Source organism: Ischnura elegans, chromosome 2 (genome assembly GCF_921293095.1).
Source record: "Ischnura elegans chromosome 2, ioIscEleg1.1, whole genome shotgun sequence".
Taxonomy (NCBI): Eukaryota; Metazoa; Arthropoda; class Insecta; order Odonata; family Coenagrionidae; genus Ischnura; species Ischnura elegans.
The window spans coordinates 16,725,035-16,751,783 of NC_060247.1; the positions used below are offsets into that span (position 1 = coordinate 16,725,035).

At 37.3% G+C, this 26,749-nt stretch overlaps 1 protein-coding gene across 2 annotated transcripts; it reads right to left on the minus strand.

The window, feature by feature from the left end:
* LOC124153441 (histone-lysine N-methyltransferase NSD2) lies at positions 1 to 25,182 on the minus strand. 2 transcript variants are annotated; one of them, XM_046526595.1, is made up of 13 exons: positions 24,934 to 25,182; positions 22,886 to 24,373; positions 22,599 to 22,741; positions 21,866 to 21,957; positions 20,965 to 21,739; positions 19,860 to 20,097; positions 15,736 to 16,015; positions 13,628 to 13,784; positions 13,083 to 13,375; positions 11,672 to 11,980; positions 11,221 to 11,428; positions 7,545 to 7,758; positions 1 to 1,284 (listed from the first exon to the last, which is right to left on the minus strand). In XM_046526595.1, exons 2-13 carry the CDS (start codon positions 24,309 to 24,311, stop codon positions 956 to 958), a joined length of 4,464 nt encoding a protein of 1,487 aa, XP_046382551.1. In that variant the 5' UTR covers positions 24,312 to 24,373; positions 24,934 to 25,182; the 3' UTR covers positions 1 to 955. The 2 variants fall into 2 exon arrangements, with proteins under 2 accessions (XP_046382551.1, XP_046382552.1); XM_046526596.1 differs by lacking the exon at positions 24,934 to 25,182 and adding an exon at positions 24,713 to 24,885.
* Positions 25,183 to 26,749: the final 1,567 nt, after the last annotated feature.

The window sequence follows — 26,749 nt, forward strand, 5'->3', positions numbered from 1 at the left end:
TGAGAAGAAGAATAATTTTAATCGGTAAAATTACAGTTTTCACAAGTCAGCAACAATAACCATAGAAAATATCTAATTCATTCTATTTCAACTTTAATGCTCACAGTCAATTGGGCAGTATTAAATTACATTCTTGTTTGTAATTTTCTATTCTTCGTTCACTCACACAAATTAATACACATAGGAGGAGGTGTAAACAAGGAACAAATTAGAATTAAGCAACACATAGCCCTTGATTGACCATAACTAACATAATCAGATGCTACATTCAGTGTTTGTGACTATTTATTTCATGACTTGAAAAACCACTTGGCAACCTTAATATTTACAATAAGAATAACTTTGACAAAATTATCACCCTTTAGAATAGGATTTAATTAGAGGACACCAAGTGAATTAAGAGGAAAGGAAACACAACAGTTGATAATCCCCATAACACACTGAAGAGTTACTTGCTTGCAAAATACTGTCCCCTAAAAACAATCGAATGATTGTTAATCATACTATATATGGCTCCTAACCTGTGACAAGGAAATCTACACATTTCATTTAGTGTTAATTAGATCACTTTTACAAATCATTTTCTTGCACCAATAAGGCTCATGCTACACATACTCCTTCACCCGAAAAATCGTTCCATTAAAAATAAAAATTCAAGTATAAAAGTATGCAGTAGGTAGTTAGACTTGCTTTGTTCAAAATACAATCTTTGATGCCACCGGCTGTAATTTACCAGAATTCATAATAGTGTGAAACATTGGATAACCTCTATTACATCAGGACTCTCTTGAATGGATTAAAAAGAAACATTCTAACAGCATAAAACATCCATTGACTACTACTAGAACACAAACTCTTTCTTGCACATTTATCACCTTATGGGTTCCCTCAAACAGGAATGCTGAATGAAATTTTAATGACTACGAAAGGTTTGGAGGGGGGAATGACACAAAAGTCAGCTTTCATTAGCAAGCCTTCCCTTTGCTGAGGATCTTCGTCTTGGGATCTTGGCACTCATTGGACTTCCATCCTTTAAATTCTCATTACACACTTCAGCCAGCTGTCCCTTAACAGTTTCTTCTGACGTCTTATCACTTGCTGACTCTGTTGATTCTTCCGTAGATAGAATTTCTTTTTTCACATGACTGGAACACAAGATTCCACGCTTTGAGCTAGGTTTCTCAATCACATGTTCTTGACAGAATAAGTTGGAGCATTCACCACAGAGATGGCTAGCCTTTGATCCACAGTAGAAGCATTGATGTAAAGGACAGGTGTACTTTCCTATTAAAAAAAAAGAAATTTCCACATTAGTGCAGCCACTCTTCAATTTATCTCACTTTGCCAGTACCCACATTCTTAGTTCGACATCTAATCAACTGTTTCTGAGTGCAACCACTCCTATCCAGCATAGACTCGGTTAATACTAGATAGTCAAGATTGAAAAGGCTATATCGTGCCATGTCAATAATTCTTCCACCTCTCTTCACTTGCATCTCCAGATTCTTATTTTAACCCAATATTAAACCTCCCATTCTCGTAATCACTACTTCCATCTTACTCTGATGGAATCCCATAACTACCTATTTTGTTTACTCTGAGGTGCAGATCAGTTTTGTTGACAGGTTAAATATTTTTCCGTGTTATAATTCTTTACCTCCTCAAGCCTGAAGGTTAATAATGAAAAACTAGATACAGAGGCATTGTTTCTTTGCAGACTATGAATTTTGGAGATTTCATCATTGTCTTTCTTCCACCAATACTTATTGTGTAGACTCTGAGGCTGAGAGATAATTTAGATCTTTCAGTGTCCTACAGTCAGGGCTCATGGCATACCCTTCACTAATCCAAAGACTTAACAAATCTGCAAACCATTTATGCAAAATCATGAACTTTTTAAGCCACATTAGAAAGCTTGGTTCAGGGAATATCACACAGATACTCATCCGAAAAGCCCCAAAAAGAAACAATAATTACATTGTGAAGTTAATTCACAACACTCAATCTATTAATGAAGTCATGAAGCAATGCATCTATGGCAATAGGGTGGTTTCCTATTATTTTTTTATTGCTTTAATCGAAAGATTATTACTCCTGGAGTACGTATTTCACGCTTTTAGATTTTTAAATGACAACATCTATTTTTCGCGATTAAATGAAAAGTGAAAATTTTCAAGCGCGCGAAAACGCGACGCTTAAGTATGAATGCCGGGAAATATCTCCGTACGTCGTATTTCTGGTTCCCCCTCCCGCCCGGTGAGGTGACCTTGAGGCGAGGCTTAGCGCTGATACGTCGCAGGATGCTAGCGGATAGCTGAGTACCTTGCTGGATGGTAGCGCTTGGCTTAAAAAAGGTTTATTAATACCTTATCAAACGAAGAAAACTTTCCGAACTTAGACAGTTTTAATAGGTGATTATTAAGACATGTTTCCCTGAGCTCTGTGCCTCATGCATGCATTGGTAACCTCAGACGATGTATAACTCCTATCCTCTCGTGTAGAAACTAGGTCCCTGTGACGTCATGCGGAGTGGAATCGCATGGGCGCCAATCTGGCCTTTTTCAAATGAGGATAAAATTTGACCCTTGCCATTCGTCTAAACCGGTATTTCAAAAACCAAATAATTTGTGTATTATGAATACACTAATGGTGGGTAACGAATCGCAATCAATGCCTTTCGTTTTCTTTGATGAAGGAAACTACCCTATTGGACAAAAATACCAAAAGAAGATGAATTTTCTTGATGTAAATGAGGTTATTTATGGGGAAGTCACTTACTTTCAACTAATTGTAAAAGAGTAACAAAATAAAGGGTTACATACTTAAAAATAGCAATATTAATCCTGCTGATCTTAACAAAGGCATTAAAAGCAGAAACATGCTGCTATATGTACTATCATTTTCAATACTATGTAAACACTCACATCTTCCATTTTACTGGTGGGGCCAAGTCAGGGAAATCTTGGAGGGTAGGCACATGAGGCAACCTGCATTCTTTGCTTTCGCCAAGACACAACGAGGAGGAATATGGAAGTGACCAGGCTAGTGAAACTGGAATCAAACTCCAGGGGCAAAGGCCCAAGTGGATGGATTACCCTGAGAAAATTCACGTCCACAGGGCTGTCGCAGTTTTTCTTTTGGGCTCCATGGTGAGATTTCCTCTCTTTAGATTCATATTAGGACTCACTGTTAATGTCTTATGAATGGCTCTGTTGCTGAGTACATAATTTATTCCGTGCATGGTAGTTGCAGTGATGTCCTGGCATGGTTTGCATCTCAAGTAATCCCAAATTTTTTCATTTCGTAAAAGATCATTTCTCAACACAAATAATACAGTTGACTCAAGATAAAGCGAATCAACTGCTATTTTAATGACTATATTTATAAAAATTATTATTATTGTCATTAAATTGTTACAAGAAGGCCATTGGTCTGGTGGTAACATGAACATACGATGCAAAACAATTGGAAACATCATAACAAACCATTGGTCCCTACTTCTTCAACTGCTTTTTAAAAATATGTAAATTTTTCGGGGGAGCTCAAATAGTTTTGCTGTTAGGTCGTTCCAGTCCCTTATGGTCCTGTTCAAGAAAGAGAACTGCTTTGCATTAGTCCATTGTGATCGGCACTTTGTCTTGAAATGGTGATCATTTTTTCACACAAAGCTGGGTTTTGTAATGTCCTTTCCAAACTCCTTCCATGCTTTTTCCCCACTCATTATTTTAAACATGCCACATAGCCTGCTCCTTTTCCTTCTCTCCCACCTCAGAACTCTGAGCATTTCTGAAACGCTTCATGTTTTCTTGTGCTTTCCCAACACATACCTAGCACCTTCTCCAATTTCTTCACTTCTCATTTATAATGTGGGTCTCAAACAAGAAATTCGTACTCTGTTGGTCGTACTAGAATTGTATAGGCCATTTCTTTAGTGGCCCTGGTGCTTCCTCTGAGGTTTCTCATCACCCAGTGCAATATTTTAAACGATTTTTTGATTCTGTGTTCGACGTTTAAACGCCATCCTAAATTTTTAGTTAAATGAACTCCTAAATATTTAAAGTAGAGATGGGTCATTTCTGGTACCCGGTTCTTGGTACTGCCAGTTCTTGGCAGTGGACCGGTATCGAGAACCCGTCGCATTCTGAATTGGCTATGAACGGTGGCGAGGATTTGAATTTGGCACCCAGAGCCTACATGGTCTGCAGTGTAATTAAGGCAGAAAAGTGAAAAGAGATTTAAAAACGCATATACATATTACTTTCCGATTAAATGGCATCCACGTTTTTTCTTTAGAGAGTTGCTTGCTAACTAGCGCATTTAAGGGTTCGTTTGTTTGATGCTAAAACCAGCATTGTAACATTTCCGTATGCACAGCCGCTTTCAAATGAGCAAACTTTTTGCCTGCCGCCATCGACGACACGGTGCCTTCTTTCGACTTACCATAGGTCTCTATGTCAAAAAAGTCTAATCGTGCCCCATTTCAACCTGGCCCATGCGATACGCCTTCTAAGGTGAGAAATACACACAATAGTACACTGAGACCGCTTTAAGACAATGCCGGCAGCCGTTCACGTGAAATTCAGGCAACTTTCAGATGAGACAACTCTCTGCAATGCCGTGAACGGCAGCCAGCGGAAAATCGTTTTACGAGCAAGATGCGTTCTAACGAGAGCTTATACATAAGTTGATAAACCTATGCAAGGCATTGAAAGGTGTAGTTATCCTGCACAATGCAACACAGAATTACAATTTTGCGTTAACTCACAGCCGCCCAATTTATCCATCGTGTCGCTCTACCGGCGTGTTGAGCAGTTTATTTTTGAGGTTATAAAAACTGAATCGTGACAGTGAAGCATGCAAATAAGTTGCCAATTTTAGTAACAATTTAAGCTACATCGCAGAATAGAGAATATATTTTGACTTGACTCACAAGTTACAACAAATTAATGGATGATGTTGTTAGAAGTTGAAGGAGTTTCCCTATTTGATCCTGATGATATGCAGTACAGTGAGTCCTCGTTTAACGTTGTTGATTCGTTCCTGAAAAAGTCGACGTTAAGCGAAACAACGTTAAACGATGCAGTGTTTCCCATAAGAAACAATGTAAAAAATTTAAATTGGTTCCTAGCCATGTTCCTAACAATCCATTTCTTCGTGAAGAATCCAGAATTTCCCGGGCGAGAATCCAAGGAGGCCAATTATCGGAGCCGTAACTTTAAGCAGACTTCGTGACCAATCGGGAGACACCTGAATCAGGCCAAAATGAAAAAATCTGAATCTGACAGTCGGAAGCACGAGGATAAAGGGCGAGTCAATTTTCGTGATGATATGAATTCTTTAACCCGGCGGAAATCGCGTGAAACATTCATTACCGATTATTCACTTCAGCATGATAACGATTCATTCGAAACGAAACGAATTTTCATAACGAAAAGGTTGGGAAGAAGGCATTATTAAATGAAATATAAAAACTAAAAAGAAAGTATTTTAATGGCAAACATCGATATTTTCAGTAACAGAAGAAATTTTAATTATAAAAACTCGACATGCAAACCTAAAACTCGACCGATCTCTCCAGCAGTTGCACCTTCTTCAATTCTTTTAATAATACCAAGTTTTTGTTCTAATATCGCCGTTTTTTCTTCACGTCTGAAGAACCGCCAGGATAGCCACTCTTCTTCGTGGACATTTTTTTCGGTTGGCATCAGAAAAATAAACGGATTATGGGTAAATGAGGCGATAATTATTTGCTCAGACGCATATTTAACATACGCTACCCAAGCCAACCTTTTCTGTCGAGCGAAAACTACCAATCGCATTAATTAAGTAATATTTACTATACATCAGATGCGCTTGCGTCCTATTCGCCATTCATTTTTTTTTCGCCGCGCATAATTTGAACAACGTTATCGCGAAGCAATAACGACGTTAAATGATCAAGGGTTTCAATTTTTGGGCAACGTTATCGTGAAACAACGTTAAACGGGACGACGTTAAACGAGGACACACTGTATGTAAACAGTGCTAAAAGCATATTCCGCGTGTCCCTTCAAAATCTACATTGACCACTACTGTTTTCAGTGAATGCCTGTTCATGGCAATATTTCTGCCAAAATAAGAATAGATTAGACCCAGATAGGGTAAAAATTTTGAATTTTTAAAATGGAAACCTGGAGAAAGAACCAGTAGCTGTCTGATATAATGTGACATATTGATCAATCATGTATTCTTTAACAACATGTCATTTAACCTTTTTGCTTGGCAAATAAAATTATGGAGATGGTTTAAGTTTTTTTACAGAGCTTTCCCTCTAATTTACCTTAAATCGAAACTTGAAGCATTTACGTGGTGGAAGGGCTCCATGTTAATAATGAAAAACACTTTGTTACTTCCACAAAATTAACAATTTTTATTTTATTACCGGTTTCGGCTATTACACCTATTCGGCTATAATTTCATGTATTTGAAAATGGTGTAACAGCCGAAACTGGTAATAAAATAGAAATTATTAATTTTGTGGAAGTAGCAAAGTGTTTTTCATTATTAAAATCTAATTTATGTACATCATTAGTGAAATTATTTTCATTAACTCCTTGTGGTTTTTCATTTAAACTTGCCATTAATTTGGATAATAAGAGTTAATCCTTGGAACCGAGTATCGAAAACCGAGAACCGATGGGGGAGAACCAACTGGGGGGTACTGAGAACAGAAAAAAATTTGAGAACCGACTCATCCTTATTAAAAAGATATTAAATAGTTTCATTATGGTAGTATGAAAACTACCCTAAATATTAGAGCAAGCTATCTCACATTTCATTGGTTCCATATAGTCACCTTATTTAACAGGTTGATTACCAAATTGTTTCGATATATATTTCCCACAATGACATCACTGTTTTTCTATCAGATGTGTATTATTGGTTCATTACACACAGACATAGGCGTGCAAATGAATCTAAAATTAATTTTACTCTATTTTGAGGTATCATTACCAATTTGGTCTGGATCCATGCCTAAACAATTGGTGTAGGTGACTTATGACATCAGAAATCCACTGGGATTTAGTCACTCCAAGGCCATCGTTACAAGCTGGAAACTTTCATTGCCAGTCACTATGGTGGCCTGGTGGTCAATGCCTTCACGTAATGCATAAAAATTATGCTGTAGATTAGTTTCCTCACTGGGTTTTGGTCAAATTATTTAGGTACTGAATAATTATGGCTTCAGTTTACAGTCAGGCCCTAAGCGCAGGAACTGGAGGAACAAAGAACCGAGCCCACTGATCCCTAAAGCAGATATTGTCTTCTAATGAATATTAAACATTTCAGATATTTGTGACAAAAAATTCACAAATAATTGATAGAAAAATTTCAGTACCCAAAACTCAAACATTTCTAGGATTTCAAGGGCCTTGGGGCATGGAAACAAGTCTGGGTTAGAGGAATATAAATGACTACTGAAATAGCAGCCATCTTTGGAGCTAAGAGAAGGGTGAAATCAACTTTTTAAATGACAAAGACTGTAATCATTAATATATATTTACCTTTGGGGTCCTCTAGAAATTCCGTGCAAGTAGAATGATAGCTTTTATTGCACGACTTCACTGAGCAATAAACCAATTCACCTCCATTTCCACAAGTGACGCATGGAGCAGATTTAGAGGCTTTTTCTGGTCTCTTGGGAGTTTTCCCATTTCCTTTGGTCTTTTTTGCAGATGGCGTGAGGGTATTTTCAGAGCTGGTTTCTTCTGGGTCATTCTATCATAAGGAAAAACAAAATTTTACAATCAATGAACACATCCATCCAAGAAGATGCATTGAAAGTGAAAAAAACATCACAACATGAAGTTCCTAGAGGTAAATTCCAAAGATACAGTTAAAATAAATATGTTGTGCATTTTGGAAAAATCAAGGGTTGGGTACTTTTGGGAAGTTAACATATTTTATAACTAAATTCTCTGTACCTGAATATTTACTATCATGATTGGCAATTAGCGCACACAAAATTCTTTTCAATAAGTTCACCATAGAGCACTTTATAATGTTTGAAATTTAAAAACTGTCATTTACAGTAGTCGCAGAGTTGTTGATGAAAAAGGATAGGGGGATTGATGAGAAGAGAAGCAGGAGAACGTTGCTTGAAGGAGTGAGGGGATAAAAAAAATGGTAATTAGAAGAAAATAAAGATTTATTGGAAAAAACAATTGAATGATGTTACAATTTCAATATGGTCTTAGATCTCACAGAGGAAGAGCACATCCATTGATGATCCAAGCCACATTCATTGTAAATCTATATTCTGTAAAACTCATTTCCGACCACTCACTGACTGAATCACTCGTACAAATGTTTTGGGTGAACAAGGCGAGAAATCATAAAAAGTTATAGATCCCTTCTAAAATCATCCGAAACCCAAAGACAAATTATCAAAATACTAACCTTTCTACCTAACAGAATTGCCAACTGTCTCTACTTATTAACCAACTGCTACTACATTTCGGATTAAAAGTTTATTTTGTTACACATTTTTCAAATCTAGACAGTGTCATATGTTGAGAAACCAAATTTCAGATCAATCAACAAGCACTTTTAATTTTGGCCAAATCATGTACTTTCACCACTTCATGAATTACTATCTCAACAACAGACAGATATATAATGTTGCATCATAGGGTTCAACAAATATTGTAGTAAGAACAGGCCAAGTGACCAGAAAAGACTGGCAGGTCTGGGAGTTCACAGCCCCCAGTGAGTGTGAGTAGTGTTATCCATGTCATAAGTGGGAAATATGATCATAAATCAATACCAATTTATACTTTCTGCACTTCACCTGCCAATTTATTTTCACTGGCAAAAACTTAAGCATATTTGGGTTGTTTATAAAAATTTGTTGTGTGTGGTGATCCAACACACGTTTTTGAAAGAAATTGCCCAAATTTTAACACCGAAAGAAATCAAAGCCAATATGAATGAAGCTCATAGAATATTTGCTCCTGTGTTATCAACTATGTATTTGAAATTTAGTAAATGAATTTTACCTTTTTGCCACAAATGACGAAAATATGTGGCAGGACGTTTCTTAACCCAGGAGACAAAAGCAGCAAATTTTCTGAGATTTTTCTATGCAGGAGATCAAATGCCGAAAATATATGTTTCCTTACTCTTCCCCTTTTATGATGGTTGCTGGATCACGAAGCCTTATTTTTGGGACCCAACAAAGCAGGACTTACGCCGTACCCTTGAAATCCGGGAGCAGGTACCCGGACCCCTTGTCTTATATTACCCCTCTTTGTGGTAAAGGACCACTTTATGGTCATTTAATTGTTCATTCAGCCAGTTTTTGAAATAAATATTTGTTCATTTCTCAAAATTTATAAACTAAGAAATGAATTCTTTGTTTGAAACAATATTTAAATGAAATTCTGCGATAAATATTAACTTATATCTCGATTTGCCGGCCTCGGTGGCAGCAGGGAAAAGTCCTCGCCTGCCAAACAGAAGGTCACGGGTTCGAGTCCTGCCTGGGAAAGTTATCACTTTCCAGGGCATGGTTGTTTGTGTACGTTAACATTTTAATAACCCCGATGTAAAACGAAAAAATGAATCATTTCGACACACCCCTGGTTCAAGTTTCTATGCATGCTTCTTTCACGGCCTTTCTTGACCGATTGGCAACAACTCTAATCAATACTAAGCGATTTTGTTGGACCTACCTTCCCTCAGCACCTAGGTGAGGGCTACCAAAAGGGAGCCCATGACATGAAAAATTTTGGTCAAAATGTAAGTTATACATTACTTATGGTTATACCATATCTACCCAGCACACAGTTCGAAAACACTGTCAAGATTGGTCATAATTCGCATTTTGACTGTTTTTAGTCACGTCTACAGCTTTATCTATCAAATGAAGGAAAGGGATTTTAAAATACCAAAAACCTAGTGTAACCGTTCATACCAGGGCGAGTGGATTCGGCTCAAAGGATTTTATGTAAAAGACAAAGTATTACTGCGTAAATTTTGGAATAAAAGACTTAAATCATAAAGACATGACCCTTTGTTAAAGTATATAAATTGCGATACACATAAACGGGCGATAGAAAGGGGACCCAGAAAACGACAGCTATCATTTGAACAGACAGTTAGTCAGTCAAATAAAGTGAAGGAGGTCAAAGAGGAGGTTGTTCTCCCTACCACTCAAGCATTTTTAAATGCTGGCATTAATCTAGAGAAATTTGATAATCCAAAAATTCGGGAAAGACTCTCTTAAGTACATGCATGAAGGGTAATGGGGATTTGCAGACTGTTGATCGTATTGGCCAAGAATACATTCTTATTACAGGAAAAAAGAAGCAGGAAGACCTTAAATATTATGTTACTGATCTAAATTACCGTATATGTCTGAATGTAGTCCCCACTTTTTTTCCAAAAATGCCTGAGGTAAAATTAAAGGGGGGGGGGGGGGACTATATTCAAATGCATTTTTTTTACTTTTCCCGAAACTGAAGCCTCAAAATTAGGGGGGGGACTATATTCGGAGAAATACGGTAATGCAATGAAACTGAAAACAAATTTCAGTATTGTTTGGTCAAATTTTTTGCTCTAGTCTTCCTCACAAAGACAATCAAGTGAAGTATTCACGGTGCAATTTTTCTTGCTCACTCGCTTGTTAATGCTTGAACCATTGATACATATACCTTGAACCATTTCCTTCATTTGGTTTTATCAGAAATTTTGTAATGTTGAAATTGTATTTAATATTATGTAAAATGCTTAAAAAAATATGCAATGAAATGTGCACCAAAAAATAATAAAACACCTAGAAGTGTGCAAAAAAATTCAACATTGTAAAACCGCCAAAATGTTTTATAACACCGAAATCACATAGTTTTAAAACAAATTTTAGCAAAAAATAAAACCACTTTCAAGGATCTCTACCCATTGGTCATAGGTATAAATTCCAAGATGATCTAATCCATTGGCCAGGGTGTAGTTGCAAATATGTAATAATACCATTTTGGTATTTTTTAATGCCAATCCTTTCCCTATGAATACTTGAGAAAAATATAAAAGGACCATTACTTATCATTGCTTACCTTCAGCCTTATTGAAGAGACGGAAGTTACATCTATTTTCCTCAATTGAGCAGCTAAGAAACTAACCCTTTTTGGCATAATAACAATGCACTGAAGAATTCAAGTAAAAAAAAGTTGCAGTACTAACCTTGTTTTTTGCTCCAATAAATCTCACACAATTAGGAGCTCCACATAGGCATGGTCGGCGGTCTGTTCCAATTACTTGCAAATTGTAATTAAAAGTCAACTCTGTACCAGCAGGAATGTCATGGAGTGCAAATAATCCTACACGTGTTTCTCTTCCTACTGTCCATTTCTGTGTTTCACAGTTTGGATTGCAGGAGTGATTCATAAACCTGCAAAAAATTCAATACATGACTAAAAGAAACACCAATATCAATGTATACCTTAATGATGACAACAATTTTGATTTTGAGGTCTTCGTACGGCATCAAATTTCATTAAAGAAAATTAAATAACAGACCCTATTTTCAATTTTTACCAAAACATGAAAAATGCATTAACCTTTCAAAATCGCACCATCGCACACTATGGAAGTGAGGCCTTTGAGGAACACAAAAATAAATCACAAGACTTACCTTGACAAATTTCCTTTGGGTCCAGCATCCAAGATATGGTCTTTGTCAATTGTTAAAAAGTAGTAATTCTCATCTTTGAGACGATGCATGCGTTCCATACGCCTGTGGCATTCAGCCTCATTGATCATTTCTCCCACATACTCCACAACAAAGTCACCCTGAGCTATGTCAGCTAAAGTCATCAAACCCCAACCACGACCATCTGTGCGGCAGGTAGATAGAGGAGGATACTCCCGCTTCTGGAAGCGTTGGTTACAGCAACGATCCCCAGCTCTACAAAGGTCAGGGACACACTCAACCATCAGCATCCTGCAATGGAAAAGACAGAAAATAGGAAATCAAACTACATACAAAAATAATGCTTCTGATAAAATAATATTGATTTAAGTCAAAAGAAAGGTAATGGCACGAGTATTAATCTGAGCAGGATGAGGAACCTCATTATATACAGTGGAACCTCGTTAAAGCGAGTACGGGCTATAGCGACACCCCCGCTATTACGAGAGATAGCCGATGCACCGTCAATTTACCCTATAATAAGCGTGTTAAAAAATTCGTTTTTACGAGACCCTTTCGGTGTTGGCTCTCGCCATAGCGAGGGTTTCACCGCCGGAAGACTTTCATCAAGACTCCTTAACCTCTGTAATTGCTAGCGATCTGTTAGAAATGAAGTTAATGGAGTGCTCAGTCTCAAATTTATGTGGTAAACTGTCGTTCGATAAATATAATGATGACGAAACAATGCTTTGCATGATTTTTATTCAGTGCGGCGCTTATAAATTGTTTGAATAGTTGGTCGTTATTTGAGTAAGGAAATTTAGTGATGCAAAAAAACATCGCCTTTCGTCTGCATTTATGCTTAGGTTTATCGGATAGATGTTTATCTGTCGCCGCAGCACTCCTGTTCCTGTATATCTGTTCGCAACAGGTATATTGGCTATTATTTGCTCCACCTCCGGTAAAGCGACAATTCGCTATAGCGAGTGTTTATTAGTGCACCGTGGGGTGTCGTTATATCGAGGTTACACTGTACATTATTATCTCAGAGCAGTGCAGTAATATGTGACTTCAAACGTACGTATGCATATGGGTTCAAATTTATAAACACCAAAGGATGAAATTCTCTGCAAAAAATCACTTCGCCTGAAATTCTAAACCAAATATCTGATTTATGGTTAAGGTATGCCACAAGAAAATACAAAAGGACTTCATTGGTTGATTCCAATTTTCCAACAAAAACTGCTTCATGTTCTATTTGTGACTAATCAAGACATTTTCATCATCACTAAAAGTGTACCTAGAAGTAAGACATTTTTTAATTAGAGATCATTACCATAATGAAATAGGCATAAGATCACTCTCTGTAAGTCGATGTACACTAGTAAGTGATTGAAACAACAATAACTCCAACCTGTTCAGACAATTAGGCTCCTGGCTGCAAGGCTTTTCAGTCTTGGGGTCACAGTCACAAGGGGTATAGCTGGCATGAACAGTTTCAAATGGCTTGACATCTCCAACTGGTTTATTTGTTTTTATCCTGACAAATCGAGGAGGCTTTGAACTTGTATTTCGACCAGCAACATTAGATGCTTCCCACTCGCTTTTCCTCTTGGCATATTCCTTGAAGGAAATAGATGCCTCGTCCATAGCTTTAGCGAACAACGTATCAAATCCATTCTTTGGGGCAGCTGTTTTGGCAGAATCCTTTCATGGAGAAAGAAGAAACATAGTTTCACATGGTTATGACAACTTACTGAGGACATAAGAATACTTAAAATAAAAATTAAGATATGCTTAAAATATAATTAAAAATATTTTCTGAAAAAATAAAACTTTTAATAGGTGGAAAGATATCTTGAAAACAAGAGTGGTCCAAATTACAAACAATTTTTCAAGACAGGTAGTTATGATTCAAGCTCATAAAATTATGCACAAAAATCAACATCAAATACTTACACCTTCTTGATAAAGAAATGCTCGTCCATTATTGAACCAGTAGTGGTCGTGGGAGCCAAAGAAGCGAACTGCAAATTCACCCAATGAATGAGGAAGAGCTTTCACATTATCTGGTATCTCACTTGGATACAGAATCTTTGCTGGCCACCAACGATATCTGTCCAAAAAATAAGTCAACAAATGTACTAAATGTTATGAACAAGGTTTTAATGCATTGCATTTCAAAGTAATGTATGCAAACATCACAGAAAGAATACGTAGTTGAATTTTTGCAGCCTCCACATTAAACTTAATTAATGAACTGAAGAGAGTCTACTGTATAAAAACGAGAGTATACTGCATACTTCCTGAGTCCATAGAAACTGCCTTATCTTTCATATGTTGAATTTGACTTTAATTACCTGACAACGTAAATTATTCTCCGAGGGCATTCACACTAACTCTCCTTTTTAAAAATAAATGCTTGCCACCACGCAGCAGAGTTAAGCTAATGGCTATTCAAGGTCCAACTATGTTTCATTTAAACCCTGAGATACAAGTTGGGTCAGTTTTGATCTGTGCGCTGCGTAAGCAACTTTTCCCCAGCTCAATTCCTCCCGCAGATGCAGCATTAGCCCATGAAATGAGACCCTGCATGCTGCTTTTACCATTGTGTTGAATCTCTATCAACTTAAGTGCGTACTGCAAACATTCTAATCTTATTTGGATGACCTAGGAAGCCAAAATTTTAGTATAGGTGGATTTTCAATGGCTCATTTGAGCGTTGTTTTCGCTGGGGCGACTGAAAACGACCACGGAAAAACCTGTGACTAAAATCGGTGCGCATAATGCAGTCTTCTCGTAGAGCAGTTCTCTGACAAGTCGTATAAGTGAGGTATTTTATCTCATTGGAGTGGAAAAATACGTTTCTTAACAGAGGTCATCATATCATCATATAAGTGAAAAGTTTCATAACTGAGGTTGGAAATACATGGGGTAAATCAAAGGACAAAAAAAAAAGGCATATAAATCTATATTAGGTAATAATTTAATAGTATTTACGCTAAGTTTCAAGTCTCTATCCCCATAAAGGTCATTTTAGACTTTATTCCAGCTTTTTCCGATTTCGGACCAGTGTGCGCCAGGTCGGAAGACAATCGGCCACTGCGGCTGACGTTAAGGTATTCAGCGCCCACGTCAACAACTATAGTGTATACAGCAAGCTGAAACTAGCTCGAGTCGAGTACCAACTACTCTACTTGACTCGAATTTTCGACTACTCGCACATCCCCACTAATCAACCAATGAGGTAAATTAGGTATTAAGGATGGAGGTTAGGATTAAATAGCGAAGGACAGCCATCACTGGAGTTAACTTGACATTTCACCTGGGCTCTGAGGAAAGTTTGACGAGCTAATGTAGTGATGAACTCAGGTAAAGAAATTAAACTTTTGAATGGCCACATCTTATGGTAATTTTAGAGGAGAATTCATAAACTGTAAGTGTAATTTTTTACTCCATGCTATAATGAAATAAAAAAGTTCACCAGCCCATTACACCTGATCCCTGACGCCTGATCCCCATGGTAACGAAGAAAATGGCACTTTAAACTTAACTAAGCATTAGATTGCAAACAATATTGGCAGTGTGATTAAACTGCCTAATTTTTAGCAATTACATGACAAATGTTAAGACAAAGGGCTCCAGTAGACTGACTATTTGGAAGCTTATCTTTTGAGTTCTCCCCTTTATTTTTCAGTCACATTTTGGATAGACATTTTGAAAACATCCCCTATGAAAAAATTGTATAAACCTGTATAAAATTTGTATACATTTTTATCATGACAATTGTTGAATCCTGAAGCAAAGCTGAAAGACCAGCTTTCAATTTCACACCAGCTCAGCATAAATTCAATGTTCAAAAAAATACAGACTCCAAAACAGTAATAAAATAAAACTTGGTGATTTAATTTTATAAACAACATATTTCAGCAGTCGGACCACCTTCTGACCAAATTCATCAAAGTTAAATCTGTAGAAATCACAAAAATCTATTTTATTACCAATATGTATTCTATTTTTAAAATCTGATCACTAAATCTATAGACTAAGGAAATAGTAGCGCTTACCTGCCCAACTTAACCCAGACAACTTCTCCATATAATGGATAACGGGCTGAGTCACAATCTTCACAAATGTAAGATCCCTCTGGTGCAGTTATGTTGAGGCATTGTGGATGAAATGAAGATGGACATCGGTCACAGCATATGAGAGACCCTCCCATGGAACATATGAAGCACCATGAGGTGTTCACATGAAAAACACCTTTTTTGGGAGTTTTGTAGTGCCTTTGGCATATTATATTATTTCCAGTCAAAATTTCACATCCAGCTGGAAGGCAAAAGTCACCTGCAATGCAAAAAAGATATTGAAATAATAATAATTATAACAAAATTAAAATTTTATGACCTACAGTAAACAGTTGACATGTTAAATGCTCATGATGCAACATGTACGTCATGGCAGCTGCTAGCAAGTTATTACAGACATTAGGGCTGAGTCATGATTTCCTTTAACAGTATATTCCACCCCGAGCATCAGCCACCTGCAAGTTCACTACTACACCCATACCTCACTTAGCACAACTTCAATTAGAGCAATTTCAATACAGTGCAAATTCGTTCCTCGGGGAAACATTCCAACGCAGCTTTCCCTAACCAAATAACCTATAATACTATCTTGAAAAATGTGAACTTGCACTAAGTACACACGAAATTACACTCATTTTATGCATATTAATAGTATTGCCTGCCTCAAATTTTTCTATGTTTATATATTTGTCGAAATCCATTGCAGCGCAAAGGGCAAAAACATTACCCGTCATGCAACCGGACAGCCAACCCAACGAAGTACATAATTTTTTTCACCCCCTTGACTGAATAACATCAGTTAATTTAGAGAATTAATAAGTTTGGAGATAGTAGAAATGAGTTCTTTTAAGCAATACGGTTTGAGATGTCATTTTTGCCGTCATAGGTTATCGGGCGAATTCCCTACCACGTAAAGGGTCCACCAGTCCAGTCTTCAAGGTCATCAGCGCCCTCTGCATCTCAGGAATACAGTTAAGCACTTGTTTAGTGGTAAAATGTGAATTTGATAGAGCCAAACGGAGTAAAAATCAAGTCAATAACGGCAAAAAGTAGGAAAGTGGATAGAAAAGTAAAGGAGTTATGAAGGAAAAGCATAAACCAAGAAGAGAAATTGAAAGTGATCACTTGCTTTGAAAATAGAGAGCAACAAAGAGATATTGCGCGTAAGTTTAAGCTCACGATGCCGACAGTCCGCACTATTATTCTGAATAAAAACGAGGTTAAAATGTCAGTGACATCAGCCGCACCAACTTCAGCCAAGCGGTCAACACGTACTCGAGGTTCATTGCTGGAAAAACGGAAAGACTTCCAATTACCTGGATTAATACTAAACCATTAAATGATGTTCCTTTATCACAGGCAATCATTCATGCAAAACTGTGGCTTTATTTGAATCTATAAGAGAAGATGAGGGCAGTGATTACTCCAACACATCTTGTCTTGAAATCTTGTGGAAGCTCCAGTTGATTCCAGAATTTTAAAATTTGAGCTGGTGTTTTAGTGCTACGATATCAGGTGAATCTGCAAGTGCTGATAGCATAGTCGCCACAAAATTTTCTGAAAATCCTTTCCCCATCAACTAGTTTTTAATGCTGAGGAGACGGAATTGTTTTAGAAGAGAATGCAATGTTGTTTATTCATTTTCAGGGAAGAAAAACCCGAGATAGGTTTCAAGGCATTTAAAGAGCATTTCACGTTGCTGCTTGATGCTAATGCCTCAGGAGACTTCAAATTAAAGCCTCTTACGATTTATCATTCACTAACTCCTCGAGCAATGAAAAAGTATTCAAAGTAGCATTTGTCTGTTAATTGGATGAGCAACAAAAGGGCCTGGGAGACAAAAGAATTGTTTTAAGACTGATTTCAAATTTGTCAACTGACAGCAATGCATTACGAACCCTGAGATAGCATGCATTTTCCCTGGATGTTAGGCCACCCGCTCGGAAGATGGGAATTTCAAAGGCACGTACAAATTTCTTTTAACGCAAAAAAAATCTTTTAATGTGTGCTTACAATTTTTAAAGATATTTTAAACTATAAATGTTTGTATAAATAAGGTCTTCTAAAGCTATTAATAGGAATATATACGGTTTATAGGAAATTCGGTACCCAACACTTATGCTACCAGGAATGCATCCCTATCTTCCCAATGTTAAACGCTCTCACATAACACAAATTCGTGTAATGCAAAGACTAGTGATGGGTCGATTCCAAAATTTTATCGATTCCGATCCCGATTCCAATTCTGACATTTCGATTCCGATTCTACCGATACCGATTCCATCGATTCTGACACCATAGACTCCAAGAAAAATAGGCAACAAGACAACCACTTAAAAAAGTATTACTCTGTGAAAGAATCAGTAGACAAAAGCATCTTTCATATCATCACTATGTAATTAAAATATAATAGCTAAATTTCAAAACAGAACATACCTGAAAAACAGTGCTACCTCATAGGTATTACTTTATAATATTAGCACTCATGTTGAAATTTAAAATAAAATTATCCTCTTTAATATCTATCTTATATTTAAAATATCTTATCATTATCAATAATGTCTCACAAATTTAGTCTCCTTTTACAGACTTTAAATTTTTGCTCAGAAAGCAAAGTATCTTCACTCTGTCGGTATAAAGCCTGTTTCGTTTTACATCACATATTTTTCCTGCCGAACTAAAAAGTTTTCCACTGAACACAGTGGATGGCGGAACGGCAAGAAACCTCTTCGCTAATATTTTCAGCCTTGGATCGGAGATACAAATCTTCCAGTATTTCCCAGGGAAGGAATTTGGTGGTGCATTCATCTCTGATAACTAAGAAAGAGAATTTCCAAAAGAGAAGACGACGAATATGTTACCAACAAGGTTATTAGCTAGATAAGAAGAGTCCGCTCATCGCTCAAGGACAGGGTTGAGAGTTCTGCTGACGTCAACTCCGCCCTCCTCCCCCACTACTCCAGTGGATGGGGGAGGTGGACGAGTATATTAATTGACCACCAATTTCCGTAATTTCATTCATCGCCTGATGATGCGTCCTGCAACGGTCGCGAAAGCTTGCACGACAAAGCGCAACACGCAGCTGCACCTGGAAGCCGTTAGCAATAATCTCAATCCTTATTTTCATCACATCTCCCAGCACATGACATGGAAAAAGACAACATAAAGAGGGACATGACACTATAGTTTTTGGTTTCCTTTCTTATTATTCCAAAATTTTTGGCGATTTCCTACTGAAGCTAGATTATTAATGAGAAGAAAAGGCTCAAATTTCAGGCTTAGCAGCATTCACTTAGTGGATCAACTACTATTTAATCCAATGGTTCTCAATTCTGTCTGTAATGTCAGCTTTTAATGTACCCCAATTTGTTAAACAGCAACATAACTAAGGGTAGGTGTAAACTCTCAGTAAAACTGATGCTAATGTATTTTCAATACAAAACACCTTACTGCTCATGCCAGCTTATAGCCTCAAAAATACAGTGAGAATAAGATTATGAGCAATTTTCTGATTTCTTTTGTCGCTGAGGAAAGTTACGGCAGGCTAATGTCTAACTTATGGTCAATCGCAGTTATGGAATTAATGTTTCAAAATCATATTAATGAAATCTCTATCTAGTCACAAGAGGTAGCACAGAAGACATTAAAACATGAGTGCACTCCTGAGCCAAACCCAGGGTAGAGAAGGCAAACCCACGGACATGACGGAAGTGCACCTGACGTCTCATTGGCACTGGTCAAATTATCAACTGCTGCCAAAAAAAACTCTAGTTTTCAAATTTAAATGCAAACAAAATAATTTAAATGATACTTCAATCATCGGTTTTTTATTGAAAAGCTATCAGGGGACAAATTTGGATATCCATAGTTAGGATTGTTCAACTCACAATTGAAGCTGAGAATTTTGCATCTGATTGTAAGACGTAATCTCTTTTCTGAACGAGTTGGGAGGGAAAAAACTTCATCTCAAATTTGTGCCATTACCATAATATATATTATATTATGGTAATATTATACCAAAAAATAATACATTTTCCACCAAGTAGCAACTTCATGTTTTTTGCTGACATAAATAATTCCTTAAATACTTAAAGGCTACATACCAGAGTGATAAGTTGCTGGACATCGGATGCAGCGGACCAATTTCTCTGCCTGAGATGTATGCATTCGAGCATCCCTTGGGTCATCAGAAGCACATGTGTGACAACAGTGTGCAGGACACATAAAAGTCTGCCTTGACCACCATGCCTGAGGCCATTCCGTCAAGCATTCTTCGTGGTAGCAACGCCCACATCCCTGCTGGTTACACCTCTTCCTTTCCCCTTCCTTCCTCTCAGATTCCTTTGGATAATCATACAACCCATTGAATAACATCAAAATCATTAAATATCCTACTTTCTACTGATAATTCCACCTTATATATATTCCACCTCTAGTACCACAGTTGCACGAGTAAAATTAGTTTTTCTCACGAGTAAAATATTTAGATACATCTACATACAACCCCTCAAGCCGCCTAAAAAGGCACGTGACAGGGGGGTTGGGTCACCAGCCAATAGGCACAAAACCTACTTGCAGCATAGAAACTAAAACATTTTCAGATACTTACCAATAAAATGTTATAACATGTTTATAATAAGTTCTGCAACTCAAATGTCATTAAAGGGAAGTAATCTGTTTCTTTTGCCATTGAGTACTTTTTGCACAAGTATATTCTAAAAAGAACATTAATGAAATAAAATGTTTGCTATGCATATAACCAAGGTTTCATCAACAATGAGAATAGGCTCCCATGCATGATACTCTAAGCATCTAATCAGGGCAAAATTCCCAACACCCAGATAGCAACTTCATCATAGTTTAAAATTGAGATTGTAGATACGAAGAAGTTGCGATTTACCACAGATAATAGCAACTGAATTGGAATAATACGGAACTGTTCCATATCAGTAATTATATCATCAATTAAACTAAGAAAACAGAAATTCATTAGTTGTAAATGCAAAGTGTAATATTGCCAAATAAAACTTCTCTATGTTGCCACATACATCTCAATGAATTTATGAATCAATGAATAAATGAAAGGATTATCTTTTTCAATATATCTAATAATTTACCACAAAAATAATGTGCAACAAACATTTTTCTAATGCAGACTCAATATCATCACCACACAGGAGTAAAAGAAGAGCATAGTTGTAGACTCACCTCTTTCTTCCAACATGCATTGCATGGTGCCATTTCCCCATTGACACAGTTCCCACACCGGAAGTCCTCGTGTCCATCCACACCTTTACTATTTTCAGGGGCACATTTAAGATGAAAGAACCGACAGCAAGGCCCTCGGCACTTCAAGACTTCCCCACCAGGTTCTTCACATTGGATGCAAACCTTGTCCGGTTTGACTCCTCGAAACAGTCCTTTACGCTTCGTTGAATCAAGGATGTTTATCGATTTGCGGCTTTTTGTCTTTGTTTCACTCTTTGGTACGGGCTCATCCTTGCTAGTCACACTCTCTGTCTCAGCAACCAAAATAGCTTCATCTTCATCATCACTCACTTTATCACTTACCTGACTACCTTGATTGCTGTGACTTTCATAACGAGACTTTACATTATCATCCAGCATTTCCCAACGCTGATGCAGGACTGCTTCAATGCCATCGCTGGGCAGATCAGGGAATTCATCCACCACACGCTCACGATGCTTTTCACAAAAAGCATCAAAAGGTGTCATTGGCTGCATGACTTTCCTACTCTTTATCCTATACCGACTACTTTTCACTGGTTCACAGTCCATTACTTTAGTTTCTCTCTGAGGACTCTCATTCTCAGAGGAGCTAGGGGAGTTACTAACTGGTCTTGGTCTTTTCCTGCTTTTTTTGACCGAGACTCTAGGAGTAGTGGGAATCGACTCTTCATCACTTTCATCATCTCCAAGTATTTCCAAATACTGAGCAGCAAATTTCTCCAATCGTTCAGCACTGAAAAATTAATATTAATATTTTTCATCCTCCATCACCTAGTGACTATGATTTGTTATTATATGATGGAAAAATAATTTTGCTAAAGAAATGTATCTTGGATAGGGAATTATAATTGTTACTTACCGCCCCAAATCCAAAAGTTCTTCTGCTTCCTCGATAGCTGACTTCCACTTGAGTAGATTTCTAGTTGCCACCTCAAAATCCTTTTTCCGATCCTATAAAATATTAGAACCACTTTAAGACCTGGGAATAATTCATAATTGAATATACATCTATGGTTCTCCCAAGTTTAATTTTAAATTGAAAATAAGAACATCAGCCACTCCACATCAAATTATAGAGTCATAATTATATTAGTCATTCCTAATACACAACGCTAGGATACCAACATGGACATCGGAACTAATCAATACTAGACATACCTAATTTTTACAACTCACAATTAACATACTTATTGAACACAGGAAAAATTTGGGGTCTGATGCAGAATGATAAGCCTGTGAAATAGACCAACCCCCTATCTGCGCAGTCTGAATTTAAATGATTGAAATTAAGTTTAGCATTGCATGCATTCGCTCAGACCACCTCAGGGAACAAATACAGGAGAAAAAAAGAATTTTTCATTACTTTTGGTCATATTGGAATTCAGTAAGGCAATCCTCACGAGTGAAAACATTCAATACCAACACAAACTAAAAATACACTAAAATACAAATGAATCAATGGGAGACAACCTACGAGGTCTTTTTCACTTAAAACATTATAACTCAACAAAAGAATAAATTTCAGAAAATCATGGAATGCAATCAGCCCATATTCCATAATAATAAATAAAATACATAAAGGAAATACTTACAGCATGCTCCTCAATCAACTTCATGTAATCTTTATGCCCAGTAAACCTGAGTATGTGCTTGCTAAACAACCAGCTTCTTCTAGCATTATCACCAAAGAATCGGACATGATATGTACGACGACCCACTCTACCCATACCAAGAGCTGAAAAGAAATAATACTATCATAATTAGTCAAATGACTTGATAATTAGAGGTCATAACATAAAATAGATCATAAAAGTGCAACTTCTGATGTAATGCATCACAAACAATTAGACATAATATTCAAGGTAATACCACTACTCACATGTAGTTTTCACGAATAAGCCTTGCTCAGGCTCATGGATGATGATACAAGGCCAAAATGGGTGCCCTTTTATGTGGCCCCAAACCAAGTCACCAACCAACCATTCAGCAGGGGATGGTTGTGAGACCTTTTCATCGACCTTTTCCGTCGTCTCTTGGATGTTATCTTCAGGCTCTGATGGTGGAGCAGTAGCACTCGATTCAACACCAGAATCACTTCCTTTCTCCACCATTGCTTCGTCATCATCCACAAATTCCATTTTTGCAGGCGTTCCTTCATCGATAAATTGAGGGGAATCATCTGATGCATGCTCCTGCATACCATTCACCCCATTTTCACCACCACCAACTTTTAATATATTTTCACCCAGCAGGTTTCGTCGGTGGCTATGTTTATCTGCAGGAGAATCTTCTTTCACATCATATGTCTCAACTTCATGGAAAATATCTTCATTCCCAGATTTATTCAGCTTCTTAGGAGGTTTTTCGGGAGTGCCACTTTTCTCTCTAGCCTTAGCAGATAATGGAGGGCGACCTCTGGATCTTTTCAGTGGAGTAGATATTGGAGTAACTTCTTTCTGGGCGTAACGCTTATTTGTGGGAATGGGGGTTTTCAAATTTCCTAAATTATTAACAAAGGACTTGTTAATATTTTTCTTAAAAGTGAGGCTGTTAGCTATGCTAGAATTGGTACTCTTAAGACTATCCAGAGCTGCCTTCAATTTTTCTCCAGGACTAATTTTAACAGGACTTGACTTTTTATGGTTCTTCAAGGAAAGCCTAAGGGAATCATCTTTCTTCCTTGGACTACTTTGTGGGCTGTGCCCAAGGAATGCACCCACTTTTCTATCTGTAGTTAAAAATCCCTCATTCAAGGGCTTTGGTTTGTGTGTCCTCCCATACCGACTTCGGATAGAAATATCTTCGTTTACTTCAGGACTACTTCCATTACACTCAGAAGGACTCATTATAGTTCTTGGGATACTATGTGATGCCACCTCAGGCTTTGGAGAACTAATGAGTGAGCTTCTTTCACCTTTAAGCTGATTCTTTCTGGATGCTTTCACAGCCTTCTTTACATTTAATGGCGAATCAAGTGATTTTTTATCCGCATTCCCAGCACTGATTGATGTTGTATCATTATTGAATTCCTCGGCTTCAGTTCCAGAACAAATACGAGATGAAGTAATATCATCATTTTGAGGATCACTTTCTACACCACACTTATCCGAAGCCGTGATAAAATTATTTTCACTAAGGTCGAGTTTCGGGTCGGAATCCTTAGTTTTCTTGCTAATTTGTCCGCCATCAGTGCTTACAATCGAATCTGAATTCCGGTCACCATTTTCGCTAGCTTGTGTTACTATCAAAGTGGACACCACTGCCTCTGATTTTTCAGCATTGGAATTTACAAGGTTATCTAACATTATCGGTGTAAACTCTAAACTTCATCAGAGAATGGGAACTTCTTGGATAAGAGTTAGTGACGCTGAAACAAAAAGGGAAACCAGTTCAGTTAACCAGCAGTATGCAAAAACTTAAATAACATAAAGGGCAGGACTTGGATGTAGCAAAACAAAGAAGTTACCAAATTAATGGAGAACGCACTTAAAAACACATGCTGAGAGCGAGATACAGAGATGTGTTTCAGTGTAATGGTTACTAATTTATGCACATATCGGGGGCTATAAGTATCAATCGTGTAGTGAAATTGCTCGAAATATCAGAAAAAAACGCAAAAATGAAAGTTTGTAATAACAATAGAGTCCAAATCATGGAAGCTAGGTTAACTTCAGTGTTAAAATGATCACCACAATTCCATACTCACACACTTAAGGCTAGAAGTTGTGAGGAAAAATAGCAAAGAATTTATCAACAAATTGCAACACATAATAACAAGTTGACTCCTTAGCTGGAGTAGCCTTGGCACATACAGTCGTTTTCCCCTATGTTTGGTGTAGGAGATACACAGTGCATATGGGCAATACTTGGAGTGAAAGATAACGCCACACCGATAATTGAAGAAATGCACAGAAGTGCAATACTCACCGGGCAATGCTATAATGGAATTTCCACGCTTAAAACGTAGTATCCATTGGTCTCAGCTTCAGTGACTCGGCTACGTCCAAGGATTACAGCGCCCAAAGCCACGACCCATCGTCTTCCCGCGTTATTTTACTGAACTTTTATTGGCCGATTCAAACTTCAAAGAATGTGTTCGCAAGAGGGATTTTGAGAATTCTACAAGAATACAATTTTTCCCTGAGATTTTCTGTATTGTTAACTATTCATAAAATTCTCAATGAAGCTGTTTTAAATTTTATATTTGTAAAAGGATTATAGGGTATCAAATTCTCTTACCATAATTAAAAAAGCTTCACACGGCATGTGTGTATATTTTCTGATGACGCTACCAGGATCAATAATTATCTTCTTTCCTCCATTTACCTGCTTCTCATAGTTGGAAGAAACCAAATTGTAGCCCTTGTTGGTGGCGATTGATATCCCCCTTATTCGATCAAAGAAACAAGTATTATTGCTATTATGAAACTGATTTTACTTTGCATCAAGACAAGTACACCTCTACGTAGGGTTTGATATTAAATGACTTCAGCTCTGCCGTATATTTTAAGGGAGATGCATATAAATGTCTAGTGAAGTGACGGTGTACTGTGTAGGATCGTTAAAACTCTTTGCGAATAATGTCCCCTGTCGTGAGTGGAGGCACTCTTACTAAGCAGACTTCAATTAGGTGTGCCCTATGTAGTCTCACTTATGTTAACCAACGTGATCCATTTTTCAGGTTTATAAGAGATTGTGCGCGAATCTTAGGGACATGATGTGTATACAGTGTAAGGGCGAACAGGCCCACCACTTAATCTTTCATTTCCGAGGTAAAAAATATCTTCTATTCCAGCACAGTTGGTCTTTCCCTGCCGAGACGAATCTTCGAATAATTAAAGATCAAATCATCAGTCTCTGGCAGGAAGAGTACATCTCAAGAATACCTATGTGTACCCAGTACTCAAGAATAACTGTGACCTAGAAAGGTAATTGTAGTCGACAAACTAGCCATTTCCAACCAGCTCAGCTGTACCAAATGTAGGTGTAGTAACTTCATCATTCATGATAGATTTCTAGGCAATGGACGTGATGTACCTACTCCATTTCCAAATTGATAGATGCATAATGGCTCAACTACTATATATTACACTACACTTGAGGGATTCTGTGATTAGGAAGTTGAATGAAAATGATTGCAAATATTTGTAATTTGACGACTTTATTTTCATTAACCTTCTTGAAAAACGATTCAATGGTTAAACAGAAAAGATAACATCGAATGCAGATATAACATGATAATCACCACACTAAGGAGCACTTGGCTCCAGCCAGCAGGCCTGGCCTTTGAGATAGGAACTTCATGATATGGGACATGAGTGCACGAAACTATTGAGCACAGGGGCCCACGTATGTCATGCCAACATATGCCCAAATGGTCAGCAGCAACATGGTAGAGCCAGCATTAGGGATTGCCTCTAGTGTCAGTAGTTCCATCTATTCCAATTGGCTCCATCATTCACAACAACCAACCATTAGAGTGATCCATGCATACCATTAGACATATCAAGGTTAGTCATCGCTAGTACAGAAAATATGGCTTTCCCTTTCCTACTGTCTTCAATCAAATAATTTGAATACCCAGAAGTAATTAATCGATTGCTGAGAATTCATTGTTCATGGAAAAGTAGCTTCAGCAATTATCAAATTGATATACATTTGATGACCTCAAATCGGGAAAGCTTGGAACCAAAGGGTTTCTGGATTTCTGTGCAAATGCTTCTATATTTTTTAAATTAATTAA